The sequence below is a fragment of the Chiloscyllium plagiosum genome, unplaced genomic scaffold (genome assembly GCF_037043375.1).
Source record: "Chiloscyllium plagiosum isolate Xiang-an unplaced genomic scaffold, Cpla_swu_hap1 HiC_scaffold_39, whole genome shotgun sequence".
Classification (NCBI taxonomy): domain Eukaryota; kingdom Metazoa; phylum Chordata; class Chondrichthyes; order Orectolobiformes; family Hemiscylliidae; genus Chiloscyllium; species Chiloscyllium plagiosum.
Genome location: NW_028270177.1, coordinates 15279714 through 15306557, shown reverse-complemented (window position 1 = coordinate 15306557; position 26844 = coordinate 15279714). Strand labels below are relative to the sequence as shown.

Genomic DNA, 26844 nt, shown 5'->3' with positions numbered 1-26844 from the left:
GGTTTGATTTATAAAAGATGAGTTGGACCTCTGTGTCTCATTCACCAACTTTACTGGTTTCTCCTTCTTGGAAACCCAATTCATCCAACTGCAGATCCCAATTGTACTAATCATCATTGTTGTGATAACGTAGCAGCGCCAAACTACAGTAAGACAGCCACAACTCAGTGCCAATGTCATCGAGTCATAGAGTCACACAGCACAGGAACAAACCTTTCAGTCCAACTAGTCCATGCTGAATATAATCCCAAATTAAACTAGTCCCACCTGCCTGCACCTGGCCCATATCCCTCCAAATGCTTCAATTTATATAGATATCCAAGTGCAACCACATCCACCATTCCACACATGAACCAAGCTCTGTGTAAAAGTTTTGCTCCTTGTGTATTTTTAATATCTCTCTTCTCTTACCTTAAAAATGTAATCCTGGTCTTGAAATCCTCCATCCTAGAGAAAAAGACACCCTCCATTAACCCCATCTATTCCCCTCATGATTTTATAAACCTCTATAAGGTCACTTCTCAACCTCCTGTGCTCCAGTGAAAAAAGTCCCATCTATCCAGCCTTTCTTTGTAGCTCAAAACTTCCATTCCCAGCAACATCCTGGTAAATTTCTTCTGAACCCTCTCCAGCTTAATAATATCCTTCCTATGACTGGATGACCAGAACTAGACAGAGAAGAGGCCTAACTAATGTCCTATATGATCTCAACATGACTTCCCAACTGTTGACAATGGAGGCACTAAACGTTAATTGTTGCATCTGAGTCACAGGTTGATGATAGAGGAAAATGATAATGCCTCCTATGGCTGGCACACACAGCCACAAGGCTGACAGCAACCTGGCAATAGATATGAGATATATCAATAAACAAAGACAGCTGATAGCTTAATTGGGTAAATAGACATGGTATTTTCCCTGGGTTGGGGGAAGCCAAAACTGGAAGGCATAAGTTTAGGGTGAGAGGGGAAAGATATAAAACAGATCTAAAGGCCAACTTTTTCATGCAAAGGGTGGTGTGTGTATGGAATGAGCTGCCAGAAGGAGTGGTGGAGACTGGTACAATTATGACATTTAAAGGCATTTGGATGGATATATTAATAGGAAGGGTTTAGAGGGATATGTGCTGGCAAATGGGACTGGATTTATTTAGGATATCGGCATGGATAAGTTGGACTGAAGTGTGTGTTTCTGTGCTGCAGATCTCTATGACTCTATGACTCTATGTGTGACACTTGTGTCAGAAGCTCTCTCTCAAGCAGTGGTATTTTCAGCAAATGATTCACCATATAAAGACTCCGCACCTGAAATGAAATTTTTCACTAACTATACATTCTCTTTCATGGATGGAAGGACACTCACAACATCCAATACCATGAAATATTTAACCCAAAACATTGGAGAAGGTCAGACAATATGACCCAGAGTTGCTTCACCTCAAAAATAAGCTTCACCCAATGGTTAACAATGGCTTCAGGTAATCTCTAACTCCAGCTTTCCGAAATCTGTGGCTGGCATTTATGACCAGTTCCCCCTCAACTAAATATGTAATATTCATCCAAGCATCCAGGAAAACCACTCTGTTCAAGGGCAATTCAGGTTTGGGCTATCAATGCTGGCCTTGCCAGTGACACCCACATCCCATGGAAGAATATGTTGAAAAATGAATGATCTAATAAGGAGCGTAGTGCCCTTTCTCCAAGTGCATTATTATTTGCTTTTCAGTTCTGAATTCCGTACACTCTGCATCATAAAACATAAGAAAAGCAATCTGAAGAGCTCAAGAGTTGTTGTTTGAGCAGTGTGGAGTGATAAAAGCTGCAGGTAGGCAATACAGATTTAATTAATTCAAGACTTTTACAAGAGAATAAATCAACCGACTGCATTTTAAAGAAAATATTGCACTGTTTTCTGATGAAATTGGCTGATGGAGTAAATCACATGAAATTATTGAGTCTGCCTAAATAGCTTCCTCTCCTTGATGAAGGAGCTGGTGTTTATAGCTAAAAATCAGAAATGGGAATAAAGAGAAAAATAAAATGTTGCAGATACTGGAACTCTGAACTAAAAGGGGAAAATGCGGGGCAGACACCAACAGAACTTATACACCAGACATTAACCTTAAGGGTTATTTCTGCTCCTTTCTATATAGATGCGACTTGACCTGCTGAACGTTTCCAGCATATTTTTGATTTTCATTTAGAATGTGACAAATGGGAATTTGCGTATTGTTTCTAAATGCCTGTGCTGTGAATGGGCGTCGATTCTGCAAAAGCAATGACGAGACAGAGAAAATAAAGAACAGAACAGAGACTGAACTATGCCGAATATGTGGCAGCTTTCTTACCATCACATTGGTTGTGCTGGTGCATGTAAAAATTTCAGTTCAGAAATGTCAACAGTTTCCCAATCTCTTTTCTATCATAGACTGCTGTCACAATATTCCAATCAATATAGGACTGAGTGGAGACTATTAAGCAGGATCATTTTAAATTCTGGCTCTCCACAGGTTTAGCTGGGAATTTTTGAGAAGTGCTGCAGATCTATCAGAAGTGAAAGTGGCAATGAACACACAATTACAGTCACACAATTTCATATAATTGCCTTCAGACAAACAGCTAAAAGCATTTGGTAAGAAAATCACAATGAAATAAGTCAATTACTCTTCTGTCATTTGATGGAGATTATGATTCTGTTTACATTTGCAACTGACTGAGCAAGAACTAAGTGGTAATGAAATGTAAAAGAACTGAAAAGATGTATGAAATTGACAATAGATTGGTAATTGACAACATTTTTATTAAACTAGTGGAGAACTTCCACTGTCTGCCTGACAAAAATAAATATGATTTTATTTAGAAGAATTGGGACAGTAGAAACAGTAATAAACGAGATGCCTGCAATCTATTGCTGTTGAAATTACTACAAAGTGAATTGATTAAGGAAAAAAAAACATTTTGAAAATCTGAATTAAGCACAAACTTCCTGGGAATATACAGATTGGAAGAATAAAAGGCTGATGAATGTTTCAGGTGGGATCTTTTGAACAATTACATGTGAACATTGTACATTAACTTCAGACATTAGGTCAGAATGCCAGCTTGATGTTAGACTGTAAAATGCTTCACTGCAGTTATAATCCACTTGTGGAAGAGTAGAATTAAAGATCAAATCAGAGTGGTTTGTTCTATCTCACAGTTTGTGCACTTAGTAACTGAAAGAAAATGCTATGCCTACGTCACAGAGGCAAAGACTTCACACATACAAACCGCGCACATGCAAATAACCCTCTCACTAGTAAGCAAGCCACAGAAAAACCTATGCAATCTCAGACAAATATATGCAAACTTCAGACATGCAACTACAAATGTATAAACCTAAGTGACAAATGGTTAAAATCTCAGATACATAAACTTCATGCATGTACATATAGACATACAAACTTCAATCTGACTCACTCACACAAACAGACACACGCTCACAAACTTCAAAACATTGTTTCCAACAAGACTGATTGTCGCAACAGATTTGGAAGCAGATGCTATTTTTATTGCAGCTGTCACTTAGTAAGGAATATGACAGCAACATTTTACACTGGGAGCCAATTTCTTGGACAACTGTCCTAATAATAACAAAAAGCTTGAGGACTGGATCAAAATAACGGGTGCCATTTGACCTAACTTCTCGGCCCAAACATCCCACACAACTCCATCACAAGATACTTATTAGCAAAGTTCTGTGGTTCTTAGTTTAAAGCTCAATTTTTATTTGGAAGGTCCAACCCTGAAGTCAGTTTGAGTGATGTTTAGACTCACAAAGTCATAATGACATAGAAGGAGACCATTTAGTTGATAAGGTCCATGCCAGGTCTCCAAATAACAATCCAAATAGTCCTTTATCTCCACTCTATCCACATACTGCTGCAAGCTCCTTTCAGTCAATAAGTTACTCGGAAACTTTGCTCCCCACACACCCCCCTGCACCAAATTAACCCCCTGATTAGACAAACCAATGCCAATTGTTAACTTTGTTTTTAACTTTGTACACCCCAGTCCAACACCGGCATCTCCAAGTCAATGCCAATTGTGATCACTGTGATAATCAGGGAATGATCATTAAGGGACTTCAATTGTACTACAAGAATTGAAATAGCATAACGCATCATTAATTCCAGCATTTTTTGTGGCAATTAAACACTCTGTAATTGAAAATCCTTGTTATGGTTCCTTTCTTAATCTCTTTTCTGTTGATCTATCATAATTTTTATGACAATTGCAATAAATAGACAGCATGGAACTGCATCTTTGTTGTAAAATCACCAACTGTTTACATGCCTCTCTGTAATAGCTCAAACTGCCTCCGCACACTAATTAATTCCAGCCCTGAGTCTCTGGTTAAATTTTAAATATAATCATTACCTTATTCCTCAGTGACCGTGAGAATAGGTGTTAATGTGAATTCTGACACACACTTTTCAGTCATTTCACACTGGGAGCCACTTTTTTGTACAATTTTCCTAATAATAACTAAAAACTCGAGGACAGGACCAAAATTTAACTTAAAAGGCCCATTGAATTATGCTGTTTATTTCAATGAATACAATGTGGAAGTTAGATCATATAAAGGGCACACCACAATCCCACTTGGAGGGCACTATAGCTCAGAAAGACTTTGGAGGATTGCAACACGGATTCAGCAGAATGATACCATGGCTCACGCAGTTAAATTCTAAGGACAGGCTGCATTAACTAGGCTTGCATTCCTTTTGAATACAGAATACAGAATGTGTGATGTCCTTGAGGTGTCTACCAAGATTAGAAAATTTGACGGAGTAGGCAGAGAGAAACTCTCTTTTGCTGGAGAGTTCAGAGCAAAGAAACAGAACCTTGAAGTTAGAGTGAGGCTGTTTGGGGAGTGGGGGGTCAAAGGCAATGTCTTCACAACCAAAGGGAATGGAAATCAGGAATCCAGTCATTGAAAAAGGAGATCAAAAATGAGATCAATAGATTTTTGTAGGGCAAGGGTATTAAGGATTTCAGAATGAAGACTGAAGACTGTAGTTAAGACACAGGGCAGACATGACTAATTAATTCCAACCTCTTTTCTGAAATGCTAACAATCTATTCTCCAGTAGCAGTGACAGAAGATACTCCTGACAGTAACAAAGAGTGGAGTGCTTCATAGTGATAGCTGCTGGTAGCTGCTTCAAACTGAGGAGCGCACAAACATATGAGAAATGACAAACCGAGTAAGACCCACTGGCTACACGAAACCTGCATTCACAGTTATAAATATAACCACTCTGCAGCCCGCCCACCCCATGGAATCCCCTGGGAAGGACTGAAAACCCTCTCAACCCACTCAACTGAGGGGAGAAATCTGGAAAATTCTGCATCCCCCCCGACCCCCCCCCCCAACCTTGCCACTTAGGCAATCAAATGTTGTCTAACATTCTGACCCTCATTAATCAGACATGACTCTTATACCTCTTCCAAAAAGTGATCTCTGCTGCATCTACAAAGAAGTCCAACTCTTTCTTGAAAGAATTCAGCAAACCAGTGTTCCATACAACCACAAAGGCTGATATTTATATTGTGGTTTTAATATAGCAAAATATTCCAAGGGATTTCATTGGATCGTTATTAAATAAAGCTTGAAATCGATCCCACAAAGAGATGTCAGAAAGGATGACTAGAAGCTTGGTCAAGGAACTAGGAAAGGAAAGAACACAAACAACATGGTGGCTCAGTGGTTAGCACTGCTGCCTTACAATGTCATGGACCCAGGTTTGATTCCAGCCTCGGGTAGAGTTTAAACATTCTCCTTGTATCACCGGGTGCTCTGGTTTCTTCCCACAGTCCAAAGATGTGCAGGTTAGATGGATTGGCCATGTTAAATTGCCAATATGTCCAGGGATGTACAGTCAATGTGGATTAGCCATTGGAAATGCAGGTCTATAGGGTAGAGTTGAGGAACCGCAAAGGTCAACAAGCCATAATGGGAGTTATATACATGCCTCCAAACAATAGTCAGGAGCTGGGGCACAAGATACACCAGGAGATAGAAAAAGTGTGTAAGAAATGCAAGTTTATAGTGATCATGGGGGATTTCAATATGCAGGTGGACTGGGAAAATCAGGTTGGTAGTGGATTGCAAGAAAGGGATCCACTTGTGGAATGTCTGTGAAATGGTTTTTTGGAGCAGCTTGTGGTGGAACCCACTAAGGAACAGGCAATACTGGATTTAGTGTTGTGCAATGAGGCAGACTTAATCAGGGAGCTTAAAGTAAAGGAACACTTAGGAGGCAATGATGATAACATGATAGAATTTACTCTGAAATTTGACAGGGACAAGGTGGAATCAGATGTAACAGTATTACAATTGAATAAAGACAACTTCAGAGGCATGAGTGAAGAGCTGACCAAAATTGACTGGGAGAGGAGCTGAGCAGGAAAGATAATGGAACAGTGATGGCAGGAGTTTCTGGGAATAATTCAGGCAACACAGCAAAAAATCATCTCAAGGAGAAAGAAGCATGGCATATGGAGGAGGAGGCAACCATGGCTGACCAGAGAAGTCAGGAAAAGTATCGAAGTAAAAGAGAAAGCATATAATGTTGTGAAAGGCAGTGGGAGGCCAGAGGATCAGGAAGATTACAAAGATCAACAGAAGACAATGAAGAAATAAATAAGGAGTGAGAAGATTAAATATGAGGGTAGTCTAGCCAGTAATATAAAGCAAGATTATAAGGGTTTAGATATATAAAGGGCAAAAGAAAGGCAAAACGTGGACATTAGGCCATGGAAAGTGATGCTGGAGAAGTAGTAACGGGGAACAAGGAAATGGCAGGGAAACTGAAGCGTCAATCTGCATGGTGGAAGACATGAGTAGCATCCCAAAAATTCAAGACAGTTTGGGGGGCAGAGGCAAGTATGGTAGCCATCACCAAGCAGAAGGTGCTAAAAAAACTGAAAGGTCTGATAGTGGATAAATCATTTGGATCAGATGGACTACACCCCAGAGTTCTGAAGGAAATAGTTGAAGAGTTAGTGGAGGTGTTCGTGGTGATCTTTTAGGAATCACTGGAGCCAGGAAGGGTCCCAGAGGATTGGAAAATCACTAACGTGACCCTCTGTTCAAGAAGGAAGTGAAGCAAAAGACATGAAATTAAAGGCCGATTAGTCTGACCCCGGTTGTGGGTAGGATCCTGAAATCTATTTTGAAGGATGACATTTCTGAATACTTGGAAGTGCAAAGTCAGCATGCCTCACAAATCTGTTGGAATTCTTTGAGGTGGTAATGAGCAGGTTAGACCAAGGAGAGCCAATGGATATTATCTATTTGGAATTACAGAAGGCCTTTGATAAGATGCCACATAGGAGGCTGCTGCATAAGGTAAGGGCTCATGGTGTCAGAATCAAGGTACTAGCAGGGACAGAAGCCTAGCTGTCTGGCAGAAAGCAGAGAGTGGGGATAAAAGGGTCCTTCTCAGGGTGGCAGCCGGTGATAAGTGGTGTTCCACAAGGCTCAGTGTTGGGACCACAAGTTTTCACTTTAAATATTCATGATCTAGATGAAGGAACTGAGGGCATTCTGGCTAAGTTTGCAGACGGTATGAAGATCAGTGTGGGACAGGGAGTATGGAGGAGATGGGGAGGCTGCAGAAGGATTTAGAGAGATTTGGGGGTGGGGGTGCAAAGAAGTGGCACGTGGAATACAATATGTGAAAGTGTGAGGTCATGTATTTTGGTAGGGAGAATAGAGGCATGGGCTATTTTCTAAATGGGGAGAAAATTCAGAAATCTGAAGTGCAAAAGTTCTTAGGAGTCCTAATCCAGGATTTTCTGAAGGTTTACTTGTAGGTTAAATTGGTAGTTAGAAAGGCAAATATAATGTTTATTTCAAAAGGACTAGAATATAAAAGCAGGGAAATACTTCTGAGACTTTATAAGGCTCTGGTCAGACAACATTTAGAGTATTGTGAGCAATTCCGGGCTCCATGTCTTAGGAAAGATGTATTGGCCTTGGAGTGGTTCCAGAGGTTTGTCGAGGCATAATTGACACATTCTGTGGGTATAAGTGTATTTGTAAATGTGGAAATGGAAAAGAGACAATGTGCATGGACTTGTATATACTCTGATGGAATGTTAGGAAATAGGGAGGGCAATTAATCAGGCAGGAGGCACTCTGCCATCTTTCCCTCTCCAACAAGGAGTTGGGGCATGAAGGTCTGTGGCCAGGTCTCCCGCTGCACCATTAATTAAAACTCCTAAATGAGCAATTAATGACCCTATAGGGGTTCCTTATGGTGGGGGAATATGGACTTCTCCCATTCAAAGGCACTCAGTACCAGATCCAGTGGCCCAGCTTTGGGAAGAAGAAAGGAGGCTTCAGTTGAGAGCCCTTGCTATCATCTTCCCTCCTCCACTATCCTCACTCAGCAGAGCCCCTTTCACCACCACTCACCTCTGGCCTGCCTCATTGCTTGATTCTGGGCCTCCACTACATTTCACTCTGACAGCATTCACTGACTCCCTAGACCTGCAGGTGAGCAAAAGAGCAGTGGGAGGCATTTCTACTCCTGGGGTCATTGGTCGGAAAGAAGGCTTTCTGGTGGTCACTTAAATGTCTAAGGAGCACCTGATCCTAACCAGAATGGCCAGAGGAAGCAATAAGAGTCACTCAGCAGGAGGCAAACAAGAACCCCGATCCCTCCAGAAAATTCTCCCAGAGTTGTGCTTAAGTGTACGTGACTGTGTGTGTGCGCGTGTGTGTGTGCGCGCTTGTGTGCGTGCATGTGTGCATGCGCATATGCTTGTGTGTTTGCAAGGGCACATGTGTACTTGTATGTGTGCATGTGCATTTGTATATGTGTATGTGCGTGAGTGAGTGTGTGTGTGTGTGCATGAGAGAGTGTGTATGTGAGAGTGTGCATGTGTGTGAGTGAGAAAGTATGTGTGTGAGCGTGATTGAGTGTTCATGAGTGTTAGAATGTGCGTGAGTGTGAGCATGTCTGAACGTGAGAGTGTATGAATGTGAACCTGTTATTGTGTACCTGTATGCAGGTGTTTATATGTGAAAGTGCATGTCTATTACTGTGGATGTGAGTGTTTATAAGTGTGATTGTGTGACTGAATGAGCACATGGATGTCTATTTAAGTATACACACTAACCTGTCAGTGCATGCATCCTGGGTCTGCTTTTCCACCAAAGGCACCTGCTGTCCATTAAGAGAATTGGGTGACAAGACAAAATTAAAAATGACATCCTTGTCTATTATGCTGGGCTCAACAGTGTGGAGACGGTCCTCCAGAAAATTCAATTTAAATTGCCAAGCCATGGCTCCCATATTAATGGCAATAGAATAGCTGAGTAGATCTTCTTTGTGGAACTGTTACAGAACAAGCGGTATCAGGACTGAGAGTACAAATGATAGAAGGCCACCCTGAAAAAAAGCCTCACAAACCTTGCTCACACACCTCTTGTGAGAACACTGCAGCCAACTGGCCCACCGTAGATCCCAGTATTGAAATTTGGATCAGCTTGGTTTAAGAACCACCTGTGCCAAGCTCTCAACATCTGTCATGCCTCGAGGAATGCCAGACGTAGCACAGACCTTCTTCCGAACACCAGCAACTTGAGTGCCAGTTCCATATTCATCTGTGTCAATCTGAATCTAAGAATCCTTCATCATGAGAGGAGATGCATAAGATGACAACATTACATAAAACTTCTTCACTGATTGATTGATTATTGCCACATATACTGAGATACAGTGAAAAGTGTTGTTTTGCGTGTTAAACAGGCAGATTGTACCATACAAAGTGCATTGGAGTAGCAGAACAATGTGCAGAATACAGTGTTACAGCCACAGAGAAGGTGCAGAGAGAGAGAGAGAGAGAGAGATCAGAATTAAGATTTGAGAGGTCCATTCAGAAGTCTGATAACAATGGAGGAGAAGTTGTTCTTGAATCTATTTGTACATGTATTCAAACTTTTATATCTTCTGCCTGATGGAGGAGGATGGAAGAGTCTTTGCTGATGAAGGACTTATGCCTAAAATGTTGATTCTCCTGCTCCTCGGATGCTGCATGACCCACTGTGCTTTTCCAGCACCACACTCTCAACTCTGATCTCCAGCATTTGTAGTCCTCACTTTCTTCCACAGTGTTTCATTATGTTGGTTCTTTTCTGATGCAGTGGGAAGTATAGATGGAATCAATGGATGGGGCTGGTTTGTGTGATGGACTGGACTGTGTTCACAGCTCTCTGTCATACACAAACAGGAGGGAGCATGAGTCTCTCTGTGTTTCCAGATTGCTTGTATGTAATTCTATGCAAGCCTGAGTAAATTAAAACATTCTCAGGTGCCCATATATATATAAGCAATTACAAAGCTTATAGGTAGTTGAGTTATTATATATGTGTGCAAAAGTGCTTTCACCATGAACAGAAAGCATAGCTTTATTAGATAAAACTGCACAGGAAAGAATTCACTAACAATTCTTTGAGTGAACTGGACCAATTTTTTTCATACTCCCTCGTGGAAAATGGACATCACTGGCTGGGCCAGCATTTATTGCCGATCCCTAGTTGCCCTTGAGAAGATGGGGGTGAGCTACCTTCTTGAACCACTGCAGTCCACCTGCTGGAGGTAGACCCACAATGCCCTTCAGGAGAGAATTTCAGAAATTTGACCAAGTGACAGTGAAGGAGTGACGATATATTTCCAAGTTTGGGTGGTGAGTGGCTTGGAGGCGAATTTGCAAATGGTGGTGTTCCCATGTATCTGTTGCCCTTGTCCTTCTCAATGAAAGTAATCATGATTACAGAAGTTATTTCACTTCTTCATAGCTTTCATGCTGCAGCCCTTCAGTATTTCTGAGATCGTTATTAAAATGTTGTTCAAAGTTGCTCACCAATCAAGATGAACTGGGTCTGCCTGGGGCACTGGAAGCTGATTTGCTACTTGCTGTATTCATCATTTTTTTGGCCCATTCTGAATAGTCCCCCTTCCCAACCCTGTCAGTCAGACTGAGCATCCCTGTACAACATAGGAAATATGGATGCAGCATCCGCACTTGTAAACATTGCTTGAGGGTTTCAGCACAAAAGCATTAATATTGAATCAGCTGATTTTACAACTTTTTTGAGTCCTTGGTGTTCCTATTTCAAAGCTTCATCTTTGCAAAACTCAAAATTCTTTCTACCGATGATCTCTAAGTCACTTTCATGAATTATGAAGGATGTGATATCAATATCTGGAGTCAGAGACATCAGGGAAACAGGAGATTAACAGCAGTGACACTGAGGGTTCTTATTGGAAAACAGAGGACCAGCATCAGGAGGACAAAAGATTTACATCCAGAAACTAAGGACTGACATTGGGAGAGAAAAGATTGATATCAAAGTTACAAAGGTGGCATCTTATCTATATCCTTGCTGCAATTAGAGTGGTGCTGGAAAAGCACAGCAGGTCAGGCAGCATCCGCGGAGCAGGAAAATCGATGTTTTGGGCACAAGCCCTTCATCGGGAATGAGGTTGGGAGCCGTGGGGATAGAGAGATAAATGGGAAGGGGGGTGGGGCTGGGGAGAAGGTAGCTGAGACTGCAATAGGTGGTTGGAAATGGGGGCAAAGTTGATAGGCCAGAGAGGAGTGTGGAGCAGATAGGTGGGAAGGAAGATTGACAGGTAGGACAGGTCATGATGGTAGTGCTGAGCTGGAATGTTGGAATTGTGGGGGGAGGGGATATCAGGAAACTGGTGAAGTCCACATTGATGCACTGGGGTTTGAGAGTCCTGAGGCGGAAGATGAGGCGTTCTTCCTTCAGGCATCAGGTGGTGAGGTAGTGATGATGGAGGAAGCCCAGGACCTGCATGTCCTCGGCAGAGCGGGTGGGGGAATTGAAATGTTTGGCCACGGGGCAGTGGGGCTGATTGGTGCGGGTGTCCCAGAGGTGTTCTCTGAAGTGCTCTGCAAGAAGGTGTCCAGTCTCTCTAATGTAGAGGAGGCCACATCAGGAGCAACGGATACAAGAAATTACATTGGTGGAAGTGCAAGTGAAACTTTGATAGAGGTGAGAGGGGGGAGGTGTGGGCATGGATTTTGCAATTCCTGCAATGGCAGGAGAAGGTGCCGGAAGGGTAGGGTGGGTTGTTAGGTGGCATGGACCTGACCAGGTAGTCACGGAGGGAACAGTCTTTGTGGAAAGCGGATAGTGGTAGGTTTCAGCATGAGAGCATTAATATTGGGCTCAGCAGAACAGTCCATCTTCCGCAGTTACACCAATACCACTCCTCGCTTTTTCCTCTGCTACATTGATGACTGCATTGGTGCCACCTCGTGCTCCCATGAAGAGGTTGAACACATTCCACCCTGAACCTAGGTTCACCTGACCGACTCAACACTGACATTTTTTTACAAATTTGGATCAGCTTGTTTTAAGAACCACCCGTGCCAAGCTCTCAACATCTGTTATGCCTCGAGGAATGCCAGACATAGCACAGCTGCAGACTTTCCTCTGACAAACCCACTGACTCTCACAGCTCCTGGATTACACCTCCTCCCACCCTACCTCCTGCAAAAATGCTATCCCGCATTCCCAATTCCTCCGCCTCTGCTGCATCTGCTTCCAGGACAAGCTCCACCATGGAACACACCAGACGACCTCCTTCTTTAAAGACCGCAATTTTCCCTCCCACTTGGTTGAACATGCCCTCCAATGCATCTCATCCACGTCCCGCACCTCTGCTCTCCAACTGCAACAAAGACAGAACCCCCCTGGTCCTCACCTTCCACTGCACCAACCTCCACATAAATCGCATCATCAGCTGACATTTCCGCCACCTTCAAATGGACCCCACCACCAGAGATATATTTCCCACCCCTCCCCTACCCGCTTTCCACAAAGACCTGGTCAGGTCCACGCCCCCAACAACCCACCCTCCCCTCCCGGCACCTTCCCCTGCCACCACAGGAATTGCAAAATCCCTGCCCACACCTCCCCCCTTACCTCCATCCAAGTCCCCAAAGAAGCCTTCCACATCCATCAAGGTTTCATCTGCACCTCCACACGTGTCATTTATTGTATCCGTTGCTCCCAAAGCGATCTCCTCTACATTGGGGAGACTGGACACCTTCTCGCAGAGCGCTTCAGAGAACATCTCCAGGACACCCACATCAATCAACTCCAGCATTCAACTCCCCCTCGCTCCCAGCCTCATTTCAGCATGTGCAGTATCCATCTCCACCTGGTGAACTTGACTGTCTAATTTGTGCGCTTTATGGTTTCTCATTCCCATAGCCCACTTTGGATTCTTCACCAAAAAGTGAATGCTGGAGAGTGGGCCGGTAGATGTGACCAATTCATCACTGAAGCTTTTCGAACCACAGAGATCCCAGCAGCACTCACAGGGATCGCCGTAAGAAGGATTCAATGCTGTGAGCAGACCTCTCGGGTGAAGTATGCTGGGATTGGGACATCATTATATTGTCAAGCAGGCCCCAGCAGTTGCACTTGGCTGCACCTTCTCGTCTTCCATTGGTGCCATCAGCTTCAGTCCTCCCTACAGCACCATGTTTTGCCGAGCACAGACCACCATTGACAGCCCAGTGGAGCCTTGCTGGGACTTACTGAAGGATGGCTGCAGACCAAGGCAATCGAACCTCCCGCTGACTCCACTGATGGCTAGCTCTGAGCTAGCAGTCCAGGCTACAACTGACTCCAACTGTGCCTCACTAGTGCCTCTGTTGGGAGATTCCTCACTGAAGTCATTAGCCAGATCATGAGAGTGTATCCCTGTCCCCCAAGGGTCAACCACATAGATTATCTAATGGAGAGATGAGCTGCTGAACCTGAGACTGCTGAAAAATACACTTGACATATGGAAGCTCCCTGGATAATCGTTGCACTTTCCATAGGCTTAGTATCCTTCAAGAGAGTGCTACCTATCTCCTAAGCTGCATCACATCCAGTTCACCCCGAGTCCCCACTCACTGATCTGCATTAGCTTCTGATTAAGCGACACTAACTTTAAAACTTTCATACCTGTTTTCAAATCCCTCCCTGTTCTCACCTCTCCCTAACTCTGCAACCTCTTTCAGCTTTGCAACCCTCAGAACCTTCTTTGTCCCTTTCAATCTGGATTCAGAAGCAGTCTTAACCACATTCCGATTGCTGCAGGTGCCAGTGAGCTGAAATCCTGAAGCTCGGAAATTCTCACCCCACATCTCTACATCCTTTTCCTCCTTTAAGACACATCTTAAAATCTACCTCTTTGACCAAACTCTTGGTCATCTGAACTAATAAACCAAATGTGGCCTGGTGTCAAATTTTGTCCAATAGAACTCCTGGTGAAGTGTCCTAGTATATTTTATTCCATGAATGACACCATAAAAAATGAGTTGTTGTTATGTAAAAGATCCACTTTATGTTCAGCGTGGATCCGGTGACGTGGAGTTAATTAGCATTTGCTATTCTGATGCTTGTCTAGATCCACTTTAGGGTACACTGGCTGATGGGTATGATCTCAGGTCCACTGTTTATCAGTCTAAGAAGAATTTAGCTATTTCAGTGTTGATTATCTCACATTTATCAATATTAAAATCCATCTGCCATCCATGTTTAGTTCCTTAATTTATTTGCATTTCTTAGAAATTAAATAAAATCACTTAATTGTTCCCCTGAATGCCATTAATTTCCATGATACTGATCATCTGGCCCGATAAGTGGAGAGCACTGCAAATTACATTCTATTGCAAAAATTCTTTTCCTGACAATTCCTGAGCATTGGAAACAACAGGCCACATTTGAAGTACAGCATGCAGTTCTGGTCACCCGAGTATTGAAAGGACATTGTTAAACTAGAAAGAATGCAAAAGAGATTTACCAGGATGCTACCTGGACTGGAAGGTTTGTGTGGTAAGGAGAGGCTGGATAGGCTGGGACTTTTTTCCATGGAGTGTGAGAGACTGAGAGGTGACCTTATAGAGATCTATAAAATCATCAGAAGCACAGATAACCAACAACTTTTCCCCATTGGAAGGATGGTTTGAAACTTGAAAGTGTTCAGAAAAGATTTACAAGGATGTTGCCAGGGTTGGAGGATTTGAGCTATAAGGAGAGGCTGAACAGGCTGGGGCTGTTTTCCCTGGAGTGTCGGAGGCTGAGGGGTGACTTTATAGATGTTTATAAAATCATGAGGGGCATGGATAGGATAAATAGACAAAGTCTTTTCCCTGGGGTGGGGGGAGTCCAGTTCTAGAGGGCATAGGTTTAAAGTGAGAGGGGAAAGATATAAAAGAGACCTAAGAGGCAACTTTTTCACACAGAGGGTGGTACGTGTATGGAATGAGCTGCCAGAGGAAGTGGTGGAGGCTGGTACAATTGCAACATTTAAGAGGCATTTGGATGGGTATATGAATAGGAAGGGTTTGGAGGGATATGGGCCGGGTGCTGGCAAGTGGGACTAGATTGGGTTGGGATATCTGGTTGGCATGGACGGGTTGGACCGAAGGGTTTGTTTCCATGCTGTACATCTCTATGACTCTATGACTCTATAATACACAGCTGAACACATTCACAATGCAGCACCTCAACGATGGTAAATCTCCTCCAGTGCATTCCAATACAGCAGATGAAAACCATGCCATAATAAAATGAAAATAAATGTAAACATAAAATGAAGTAACGTACTCCTGGAACATTTCCTTGCTGAGCAGATGTTGGTGCTGAGACACTCTGTAGTTGCTGTCAAACTTCATCAAACCCACAGTAAAGACATAATAAGTGTTAGGGAAAATTTAGTTGATATTTATGCTTAGCTGCACCGCAAACAAATTTAACATTCAATGCAAGCAGAAATTAAATTACTCGGCTCTGCTGCTTTATGCAAAATGTACAATGTTCCAATTTTGCCCCTATTTTTAAACCAATTTCCTCAGTTGCTTACATTGGGTGTTCAAATTCAATTCTGAGATGTACGTGCGTGGTGTTCCTGATACAATCACAGGCACAGAGGTTAGAGGATTTTTAATTCCTTACGTACAATGAAAAGTAAATAAAAAGGGTAGCACCACACTTAGCACATGCCGCCTCTGCTGGTTGAAGATTTAGTGTTGTTATCCGTTGTGCAGCTAAGACAGCCCACAGAGGAGACAATGGCCTCGTGGTATTCTTGCTGGACTGTTAATCAGAGGCCCAGGTAATATTCTAGGGACCTGGGTTCAAATCCTGCCACAGCAGATGGTGGAATTTGTTCAATAAATATCTGGAATCAATCATCTAACGATGACCATGAATTGATTGTTCAGAAAAGCCCATCTGGTTCACTAAAGTCCTTTAGGGAAGGAAACTGCCATCCTTACCTAGTCTGGACTACATGTGACTCCAGAGCAATATGGTTGACTCTCAACTGCCCTCTGGGCAACGAGGGATGGGCAATAAATGCTGGCCCATCCAGTAACGCCCTCATGCCATGAATGAATAAAAAACAATTTTAAATGGGGCATATCAGGTATTTGGACTGATGGCGCCCTATCACTTTGATTAGATTCCAATATAATTACCATGGTCTCAACAAGCAGTGCATGTGGAAGCTAACGTGCTGAGCGAAGCTGGGGGGTGGGCACAAAATGAAGGCCCTGAGATATCATTCTTCCTCTTTGCAGGAATAGGAGGATTTTGGACAAACACATTGCCACACAAATGTTGATTTTTGTCGATTTAAACTCAAATCTTTGACACTTTGTGCTAGCCAGCGATGTCTGCTGATTCGAATCCTTAGCAGAATGACAACTTCTGTCACAGTTCTCATACTTTTTTACTGATCATAAACTGACTGGACAGTAAGTATGAACTGACCCTAAATTGACCACAAGATGACTGGACAGTGACCGTAGACTGACCACAACAACAACAGTGACTGCAAACTGACTCAAAACTGGGAGGCAATGTCTCGTGGTATTATTGCTTGACTGTTAACTCAAAGACCCAAATATTATTTGGGGGTGTTTGAATCCTGCTGCAGCAGATAGTGGAATTTGAATTCAATAAATATCTGGAACTAAGAGTCTAATGATGACCATGAATGCATTGCTGATTGTCAGAAAAACCCATCTGGTTCATTCATGTCCTTTAGGGAAGGAAACTGCCTTCCTTACTTGGTCAGCTTCCATGTCACTTCAGACTCACAGCAATGTGGTTGACTCTTAACTACCCTCTGGGCAAATAGGGATGGGTAATAAATGTTGCCTATTCAGCGGCACCCTCACCCTTTGAATGAACAAAGAGAAACAACAAAGATTACTAGGCAGTGACTGTAAACTGACCACAATATAACTGGATAGAGATTATAAACTGACTGCACTATGAGCCTGTTGGACAAAGTACGTGTTGGATGAATGTTAAGACTTTTATTTAGTTTACATTACTCGATTATCCCTCATTGTGGGAACCATGTCAGTCAGACACTTGGAATAAAAACCATTCTCCATTCATATGTAAGAGTCTCATACATGCAATGAAAATGCTCAGCAAATTAGTCATGGAAAAACAGTTAAATCTCTGGTCAGAGACATCCAAATTACATTTACATCAATGAAATTATTATGGTACCTAGTTCCATCTGTATATTTTGCAATTAAATTAAAACCCATTATCTAATCTTGAATCTTACAATTAAGAATTTAAATGGAACACAAGACTTAAATTAGCGACTCTCAAAATTGCCTGAAGCTATACTTTCCTATCTTTTATTTGTCATGCATCATTGTAGCTCTAACAACTTGTGGATAATGCACTTACCTCAGGAACTTGTTCAAGTCTCCATTCTTCATGTATTCAAAAACCATGATGAGGGGATCGCCATCAACACAGACACCATAGAATTTCACAATGTGCTCATGCCGAAGATTGGTCAGGAGCTCGGCTTCTCGTTGGAAGTCTTTCCGTGCTGAGACGGTGGCGTCTTTCAGAGTCTGCAGAGTGAGGAGGGTCACAGTTACACTGGCATGATCATCCTTGAGCAAGGATGCTATGTAAACCATTGTAACCAGTGTGTGGGCCTCAGCGGGTGTACCGTGTCCAATCTGAGCCGCACACTTCAGAAAGGATATCGAGGCTTTGGAAAGGGAGCAACAGAGGTTTTGTTAGAATGAAACTGACATTGAGGAACTTGAGCTATGAAGAGATTGTGGACTTGGGATTGTTCACATTAGAATGCAGGAAGGAAAGAGGAGATTTAATATTGATGCTCAGACTCAGCGTGCTTGATAGAATAGGAGAAAGTGAGGACTGCAGATGCTGGAGATCAGAGCTGAAAATGTGTTGCTGGAAAAGCACAGCAGGTCAGGCAGCATCTAAAGAACAGGAGAATCGACGTTTCGGGCATAAGCCCTTCCAGAAGATTCTCCTGTTCCTTGGATGCTGCCTGACCTGCTGCACTTTTCCAGCAATACATTTTCAGCTGCTTGAAAGAATAGTCAGGACACTGATTAAAGACAGTTTGCAAATTCACTCAAGATGGGATAAATAATTTTTCTTTTGATGCAATGTGTACTGGGTGCACTGCATGGAATGATGTTAGTGGCAGATTCAATACTACTTTTCAGAAGTGCACCGGATATTTGTTTGAAAAGGAATCAATTGCAGGGCCAGGAAAAAGATCACAGGAGTGGGTTTAATTGCATAGCTTCTCCAAGGAGCAAGCAAAGGCAGTACGGACAAAATGGCCACCTTCTTTATTGGGTGGTGCTCTAAACAGGTTTTGGCGAAGTTCTCAAAATGCAATGATATAATTTAAACAGCCTTACACAAAGAAATTTCAGGACATGCTTGCTTAAAGTGAAAGGTAGGAGGATATAAATGCCATGAATAAACTTCTCCCAATATCAGTCCACACGTTATAGAGTCACAGAGGTTTACAGCATGGAAACAGGCCCTTTGGCTGAACTTGTACATGCCACTCAGTTTTCACAATTAATCTAGTCCCATTTACCTGCGTTTGGACCATATCCCTCTAGACCTATCCCATCCATGTACCATTCCAAATTGTTAAACGACAAAATTGTACTCCCCTCCACCAGTACCTCTGGCAGCTCACTCCAGACACTCCAGACACTCACCACCCTTTGTGTGAAAAAATTGCTCTCTGGACCCTTTTGTATCTTTCCCTTCTCACTTTAAACCTGTGCCTTCTAGTTTTAGACTTCAGCTACCATGGGGAAAGCCATTGGCTATCTATGTTTCTCATGAATTTGTAAATGACTAAATGCCCCCCCCCCCCCCCCCCACCCCCCCCCCCCCCCCCACCTTGGTCTCTTACTCTCCAGGGAAAGAGTCCTAGCTGATCATGCTTCTCCTTATAATTCAGTCCAAGTAGCATCCTTGTAAATTTTTATGCACTCTTTATAGCTTAATAATATCTTTTCTATAGTAGGGCAACCAGGATAGCATGCAGTACTCCAAATGTGGCCTTACCATAACAAGACATCCCAACTCCTATCCTCAATGCAAGCATGCCAAAAGCCGAGTCCTTCAAAGTGGTAGTTGCATCTTTCAAAAGGTCACACCAAGGAGCTAGCAGAGGATTCCATCTTATCAGATGAATACACAGTGCGTTCAATGGACACTAGTGCTACTTGAGGTGACACAGATCGTGCTAGTATTGGGTCCTTCTGGGTGAATCTCTCTGACTTCAAGCGGCTGAGATAAGTTATCCAACTCTGGTCAAATAAGGCGAGGCCAGGACCTACAGCCAAAGTTGTTTGCAGTCCATAGACCGTCAACCTCCCACCACTGCAGAGTCGAATTGCCCCAGGCTCTGGCCCCCCATTCTGCTCTGGAGATTTGACCAGAGTTTGATATTAGATCTTAGCTTAAGTCATCAAGCTAACCAGTTCATATTCAGCACTTGGATAGCCAAGTACAATGAGGATTAAAAGCTATTCTGCAACAAACAATGACAGGATTTTACAATGAGCAGGAGAATTCAATGTCATCTTCAGCGCAGATGATGCACTCACCTTAACTGCCACCAGCATCTTGTCCTTAGTTGGGCTCAAATTGTAACATTCGGCCAAGAAAACTTTCCCGAAAGCTCCTTCACCCAGCTCTCGTTTCAAAACGATGTCCCTCCTCTTGATGTGCTGGACGTCTGTGAGAGCAAAATGACCAAATCAGTGAATGTGTGAGATTCAGCCAAACACAGCAGGTTAGATACAGATTCAGATGGTCCCCATTCAGCACCTGCAGTCTTATACAGTATGAAATTAATCCTCTATTACCTGGCAAAAGCTTCTTATAAATGAAGTTGAAAGGAGTAAGGGTTGGGGGTGGTGTGGAAGTGGGGGGTTGGGGGGGGGGTGTACGCTGCTGCCAATTACTAGGGGAACTGTCTCGTCCAGCCACTAGTAACCCCAGGGCAAACCAGCCTGGTTAAGCAGATCAACCCACCAATAAAATAAATACGAATTCTGAGATAGGTCTTTGTCTCTGAAGTGTAAATCTATTCCTCTCTACAATGATTGACCTGCTGAGCAATCCCAGCATTATTGGCTTGAGTTTGGGAGACTGTGATTTTTCCTCCTGGTCCCTACCGTCCGTTAGAAAGGTTCCTTTTCCTGATCACTGTCTGACCCCTGACAGAAAGTGTGTGGCTGTCATACAAGAAGCAGAATTGGACTCGGCTGCGATGGGCTCACTAACAAAGATTAGGCACTCAGGCTGGCAGGCAGATGGCACATGTATGAATCAGCGAAGGGGCAAGACTAAATCTGCAACCTATCACCATGTTATAATAGTGAGAAACGAAATGGAACTAACCAGAGGCATTCTTTCTACTCTTGATGAACTCAAACACAGGATCGGCAGTGTGTGTCAGCCCCTGATAGGCAGGTCACCAATGATACTATCATAGAAAGTTTAAAGAATTGGGAATTGTAAGTCGTGGAAAGTCGGAATTAAGGGCAGATTATATTGGAAATACACAAGAGCCATCTGTGAAGAGAAAAGTGTGGATACCTAATTGTAAGAAGGACCACACTCCAAATGCTATCTTTGCAGATTGAGTTACAGTAGAAAATTACTTTTTAAATCCTCAAATGTACTTGTGCTAAGGTTGACCATTGGAAGAAATACATTTGCCACATCTTTCCTGGGACCAAATGGAGCGAGTTGCTAAGTTTAATCTCAGGTTCGTATTGGCTGAAATCAAGATCTGTCATTTGATTTGATTTGATTTGATTTATTGTTGTCACATGTATGTAAGTACAGTGAAAAGTTTTGTGTTGTGAGCAGTAAAGGTAGATCATAACAAACAAAGACATACAGATCATAAGGTGCTTGGACAGAGTGAGGCATACAAGATGATGACTGGATAGTAGATGCACAAAAGCTAGGTCAACATTAGATTTGAAATTAGAGAGGTCCATTCAGCAGTCTAATAACAACAGGGAAGAAGCTGTTCTTGAATTTGTTGAAATGTGTGTTCAACCTTCTGTACCTTCTCCCTGACAGACCAAGTTGGAAGAGAGTATCAATCCACTAAACCTGACAGCAAGGAATAATGCTGCTATTTTTGGACAGATTCCATGCTGTGTATGTGTATGGGAAGGGGAAACATACCCCAAAAGAAACAGCAGAAGCAATTGCAGTGCTGGAAATTTTAAATAAGTTGGGGGATAACAGAAAAATCAACAGAAACAACAGAGACTCAACTCGCTTTGGTTTGTCAAATGTATGATGCTGGAGTTCAACAAACTGAAAAGTTCCTGCCAATTCTGGTGTGACAATCTGCAAGAATGTTAATGCTACATGAAACACAGATACAAAGCGCCGTGACCTCTCAGGCTGTAAAATGCTTTGTTAAATATACAGCAATAAACACAGCAGAGCCTCTCAGAGCAGTCACATGGATGCAAGGTTCCAGACAACATATGTGTGTAAGGACAACAACCCCACAGAGACTCAATCACACAGACAGTCTGCTAGCAAGCACACCTCGTGAAAGCTGGGAATCTATATGGGCAGCCAGAGAGTTAAACGGGGATTGACCTGACACAAGTGAAAGGATATGAAGAGCAATGGGCTGGGAATCCTGAGAAGTTCTCTGCTATTGTCAAGCCATACTTTACATGCACAGCCACTCGATCATTGGCAATGGATCTGTATCCGACAGCCAGGGAGAAACAGCCGCTCTGATCTTGATTACTGGTTCCTGCTTGGATTAGCTCTTTCAATTCCACACTAATACAAAAGGACTTTCCCCACACCAGCTCAGAGTTATTTAACTGATGACGTCCAAATGAATCAATTTTCTTTTCTCTGCAATTTAGTTCCATATCAAAGATGTCTCCTTCCTGCCAATATTGTAAAAGCTGCTGATTTCTCACACAATACAGTCAGTTTGAAAGTGAAGGCAGGTCGGACTGCTATAACGTGACAATTATGCTCCTCTGTGACCTCACGATATAGGAAATCAGTCTATGGAAAGCCACTATCGACAATCCTGCTGTAGAAGATCGCTAATAGAAAATATTCCCTTTCAGTAGAAAGTTTGCATTATCCAAACAACATCCACAATTTGTCAATTGTGTTATAGCTAATTTGCGCTGCCAAAACATATGTTATAGCAGAATGACCTATATACACAAAGAGTAGGAGTGTGTGGAGTGGAGATTGGGAGTGGGGGCAAGAGATGGAAGAAGTGATGGGGCCCCTTATCTCAGATTAGGAACCTACTGTCTCATTTATAGACTATGATCTACAATTTGTTGTTGAAGATGATAAGCTGAATTTTCCCAGTCCTGCAGAACTGAGAACTTGTATGTTTGGATGGAGCTGCTTTACGTCCATATCGCAGAGCGATGCAGTTCAAAATCTAAACATTTTATTTACAGAACTTATATTGTTTGTGCTGCGTTTACAAAGAACTCACATCTTTTGGAGGCCTCTGAGTGTGCAGTTAGTCATTTGACTTTCTGGCTCCAGCCACAGACATAAGCAATCCAGCACCATTACAGAGATCGGTGAACAGACGAAGACAACAAATATTGATGAATTACCATTAAACAGGACAGGATCACAAGGACAATTACAGATTCTCATGTCGGGGTGACTCCCTAGTATGTACCACTTACTTCACAGAGTAAGTATTTCAGGAAAGGAGTTATGGTGTAAGATAGGAGAGAATGAATGACAGGAGAGTAGGTTCTAAGATCAATGGGAATCAGGCAAGAAAGGAAATTAAGAAATAGATGATGTACCTAGGGTTGCAAATGGGGAAAAGCCATGAAAAGGTAACCAAACACAATGGGCCAAATGGTCTCCCTCTGTGCTGCAACATTCCCGTGATTATTGAAATGGAGCAGGTATGACAGCCTGAAATCTCTCTTGTCTTCCACCCAATCACAGACCTTTCTTCTGTCCTTGTCTCACTCTGCTGTCCCTCAAAACCTGCTGAGCACTTTGAGCATTTTCTGTTTTTATTTTGGGGTTCCAGCACCTGCAGTTTGCTACTATTGGATTTGAGTCACTTTAGGCTCAAATAGTGGGTAACGTAGGTAAATGCTGCTGGGATCTTCCTGATGCCAGATGCCCCCCACCACCTCCCCACTCACCCAGCCTGAAGCTGTGGGAGTCAGAAGCTGTACAGGGGATATCCTTCTCCCTGATCTGGTCTGACATTCAACCTCCCTTCTCTTGTACAGCTTGAAAGTTCGTTCAGGGACACCACCATCTTCAGGCGCTCTCACGGTCGCCCGCCTTCCTGTGCAGCATCTCCTTCTTCCAGTGGGAATCCCAGTCATGGCTATGGGCCTTCCTATTGTTTTCCATCCTTAATTGGTAGAGGGATTGTGTTTCGAAGCCATGAGGTCATGCTACAGCTGTACAAAGCTGGCCACATTTGGAGCATTGCCCACAGTTCTGGTGACCTCATTATAGGAAGGATGTGGAAGCTTTGGAAGGGTTCAGAGGAGATTTACTAGGATGTTGCCTGGTATGGAGGGAGGTTTTGTGAGGAAAGCCTGAGGGACGTAAGGCTGTTTTTTTGTTACAGAGAAGAAGGTTGAGAGGTGACTTAATTGAGATACATAAGATAATCAGAGATTTGATAGGGTGGACAGTGGGAGCCTTTTTCCTCAGATGGGATGGTCAGCACAACTTGACATAGCTTTAAATTAAGGGAAGATAGATACAGAACAGATGGCAGAGGTAGTGTCTTTACTCAGAGAGTGGTAGCGGCATGGAATGCCCTGCCTGCAACTGTAGTAGAGTCACCAACTTTAAGGGCATTTAAATGGTCATTGGATGGGCATAAGGATGATAATGGAATAGTACAGGTTAGATGGGCTTCAGTTTGGTTTCACAGGTTGGTGCAATGTCGAGAGTCTGCACTGCGCTGTAATGTTCTTTGTCCTATGTTCTATGTTAATTGGACAGGTCTTCTGGAAACATCTTCCTAATTGGTTACTTCCAGGAAAATAAGGATGTTCAGGTGTGAAAGCGTTAATGCTGAGATATGCATTAAGCACTGTCTGATATAATCATGGAATTGGGTCGGGGGGAGGCAGCTTTGGATGCAGAAGGAATAACTTCAAGATGTTCCACATAAAGATAAATCTGACAGTTTTTGGCTTAGTATCAGTTCTGTTGAGATTTTTGGAGAGTAGTTTTGTCATGAGGCCTTGCAAGATTCTTTTGTCATAGTTTACCAAACCTGCCTCATTAACTACCTATCCTGGCCCACTCTCTTTCCTCTCATCTGATTCTTGCCCCATCCCTAGTGTACTCTTTAACAGATTGCTGTTCACACAGACAAGTGTCGGCAATCTGGTGTTGCCTCTCACCGGCAATGTCATGGGACAAAGCCATAAAGCCAGGCTGGTCACAGCACAGAGCCCTCGTGGCTGATATGCTATCGCCCACACTGTCACCTCAGTCACCGTGTAATCGCTGGGCCACGCAGATTATCTGTCCTTAGCTACATCCTGTCTAAGCACCCTCTCTAAATCACCACCAAAGTGCCCACTACAGAGCCGGAGTTTGTCATTGTCCAGCATCACACTCACAATCAGAAAATTCCAACATGGGCTTTTATTTACAGCCAGACACAAAGCAGACAGAAGCTGCAGATCTGGCATCATGGCCAGTGACGATCTAACACTCCATGATGGTCTTCTACAGCCAGCTCTCATGAGTGGAAATGGAGATCAGTCAGCTCCTGTCTGGCTCGTAATGTGCATGCAGCTGAGCTCTCTCATGGAGAAGGAGAGCTTCCTCATCCCCAGTGTCCTCCTCCTTCTCTGAAGACCAATCTTATTTCCCTACCACCCCCCACCCCCACGCCAACCCATCCTCAGCATTCAGCACCTTGTCTCATTACTTGTTGCAGGTCACAGTGCACAGGATGATGTGGCACATTTAATGTGGATTATATTGAAGCCTCCCCTCTTCCCACTGCAGATTGGCCCATGGTGCGGAACCATACTTTCGGCAGCCCCACTGCCCCTACCCCATGGAGATCTTCAGAATTTCATCTACAGATTTAAAAAGGCTGCTCCAGCAAAACACCAGCAGCAGTGAGAGCCGAATATTCAAGAGCCCTGTAGAAGCAAACCTCGAGGTAAGATTCAACAAAAGGCAGAATCTACAATCAACAATAGAAAATGTTTCAGACCTGGTAAGAGATGTGCAGCAATGAGTGCGAGTTAGAAACTCCATGCAGATGGAATACATGGTGATGTTGGTCTGTAGGAGTGATTCTTATCAAGGTTCAGCCAAAGTGATTAGACACTGGAGACTTGTTCGGTAAAGTTAAAAGCTCTTAAGTAGCAATAAAAAGGTGCAGTTTACTGGCTGAGAATTCTAGAAGTAAGTACTTGCAGCTCAGATTAAGCATAGCTATGGGTGTGCACCATGAGTCTAAGGAACGTCACAAAGACAGAAGTAAAAAGTGATAACAGGGCAAATTGGAAGCTTAAGAAGACAACTTCTGATGGAATTACAACATTCAGAGACTATTGAGGCCACAGAGAAAGCAAGACCTTCATTAATTCGACCACGGTAAAGGGCAGGAAGCATCTATTCAAACTTTAGACAACATGACCAAATGAGGGAAATATTGTGAACCAAAGGGACAATGCTGTAGACAATCACAGAGCATTTTGTTGTAGCTGCCTCCAATCCTCTCCTCAGACCCATTCATGTCCAATGACAATGCAATTCTAGACCATGTAGACAGAACTCCCGGATCCAGCAAAAGCCCTCCTGGTCTCAGGCTGGGCGAAGATACTTAAATCAACCTGTTTAGAGATTTTATCATACAACTCTGGAGCTGTTGGGTCTTGAACCCAGACGTCATCATTGACCCTATCAATAACAAGCACTGGAAAGTACTGGCCTGTGGTTGAGGTACAGGTCCTCTTCATTTTCTTTCATTCTACTTATGGGAATGACCTTTCCCTGATTGGTTGCTCCAGTGAGTGGATTGTCCCAGGTAGTTTAGAGGCCGGAATTGCCTGCCATCCTCATGGAAGTCTGGCTTCAGACTGCAGATGCGAGTAGGAAAGAAGCTGGTGACGACAACTCAGATGGTGCTTACACCATGATGAGCTGTGGTGGAGATTCATGCAGCAACAATAGCGACCACTTACACAGTCACTTCCAGATTGCCAATGGAATGGAGGCCAATGCCTGAGTTTCGGCCCAATTGGATGTCTTTGTGTTCAATTTTGGGTATTAGTCACAATAAGAATGTTTCGGGGGAGACACGGCATGTGGTCAGAAGACAAACAAAATGTGAAGAGAAGATTGACAGAGTCAATCTTCCACAGGCTGGCCCAG

At 43.2% G+C, this 26844-nt stretch overlaps 1 protein-coding gene across 2 annotated transcripts in view; it reads right to left on the bottom strand.

Annotated features, from left to right (window-relative positions):
• The window catches only part of LOC122540954 (NT-3 growth factor receptor-like), a 767468-nt gene that overhangs the window by 69027 nt on the left and 671597 nt on the right, over window positions 1-26844 (bottom strand). For both annotated transcript variants that reach the window (XM_043677305.2, XM_087981472.1), the window contains 2 exons: window positions 20025-20155; window positions 17806-17978 (listed from right to left, as the gene is read on the bottom strand). In XM_043677305.2, the coding sequence (XP_043533240.1) occupies window positions 17806-17978; window positions 20025-20155 (304 nt within the window). The remainder of the gene's footprint in view (window positions 1-17805; window positions 17979-20024; window positions 20156-26844) is intronic.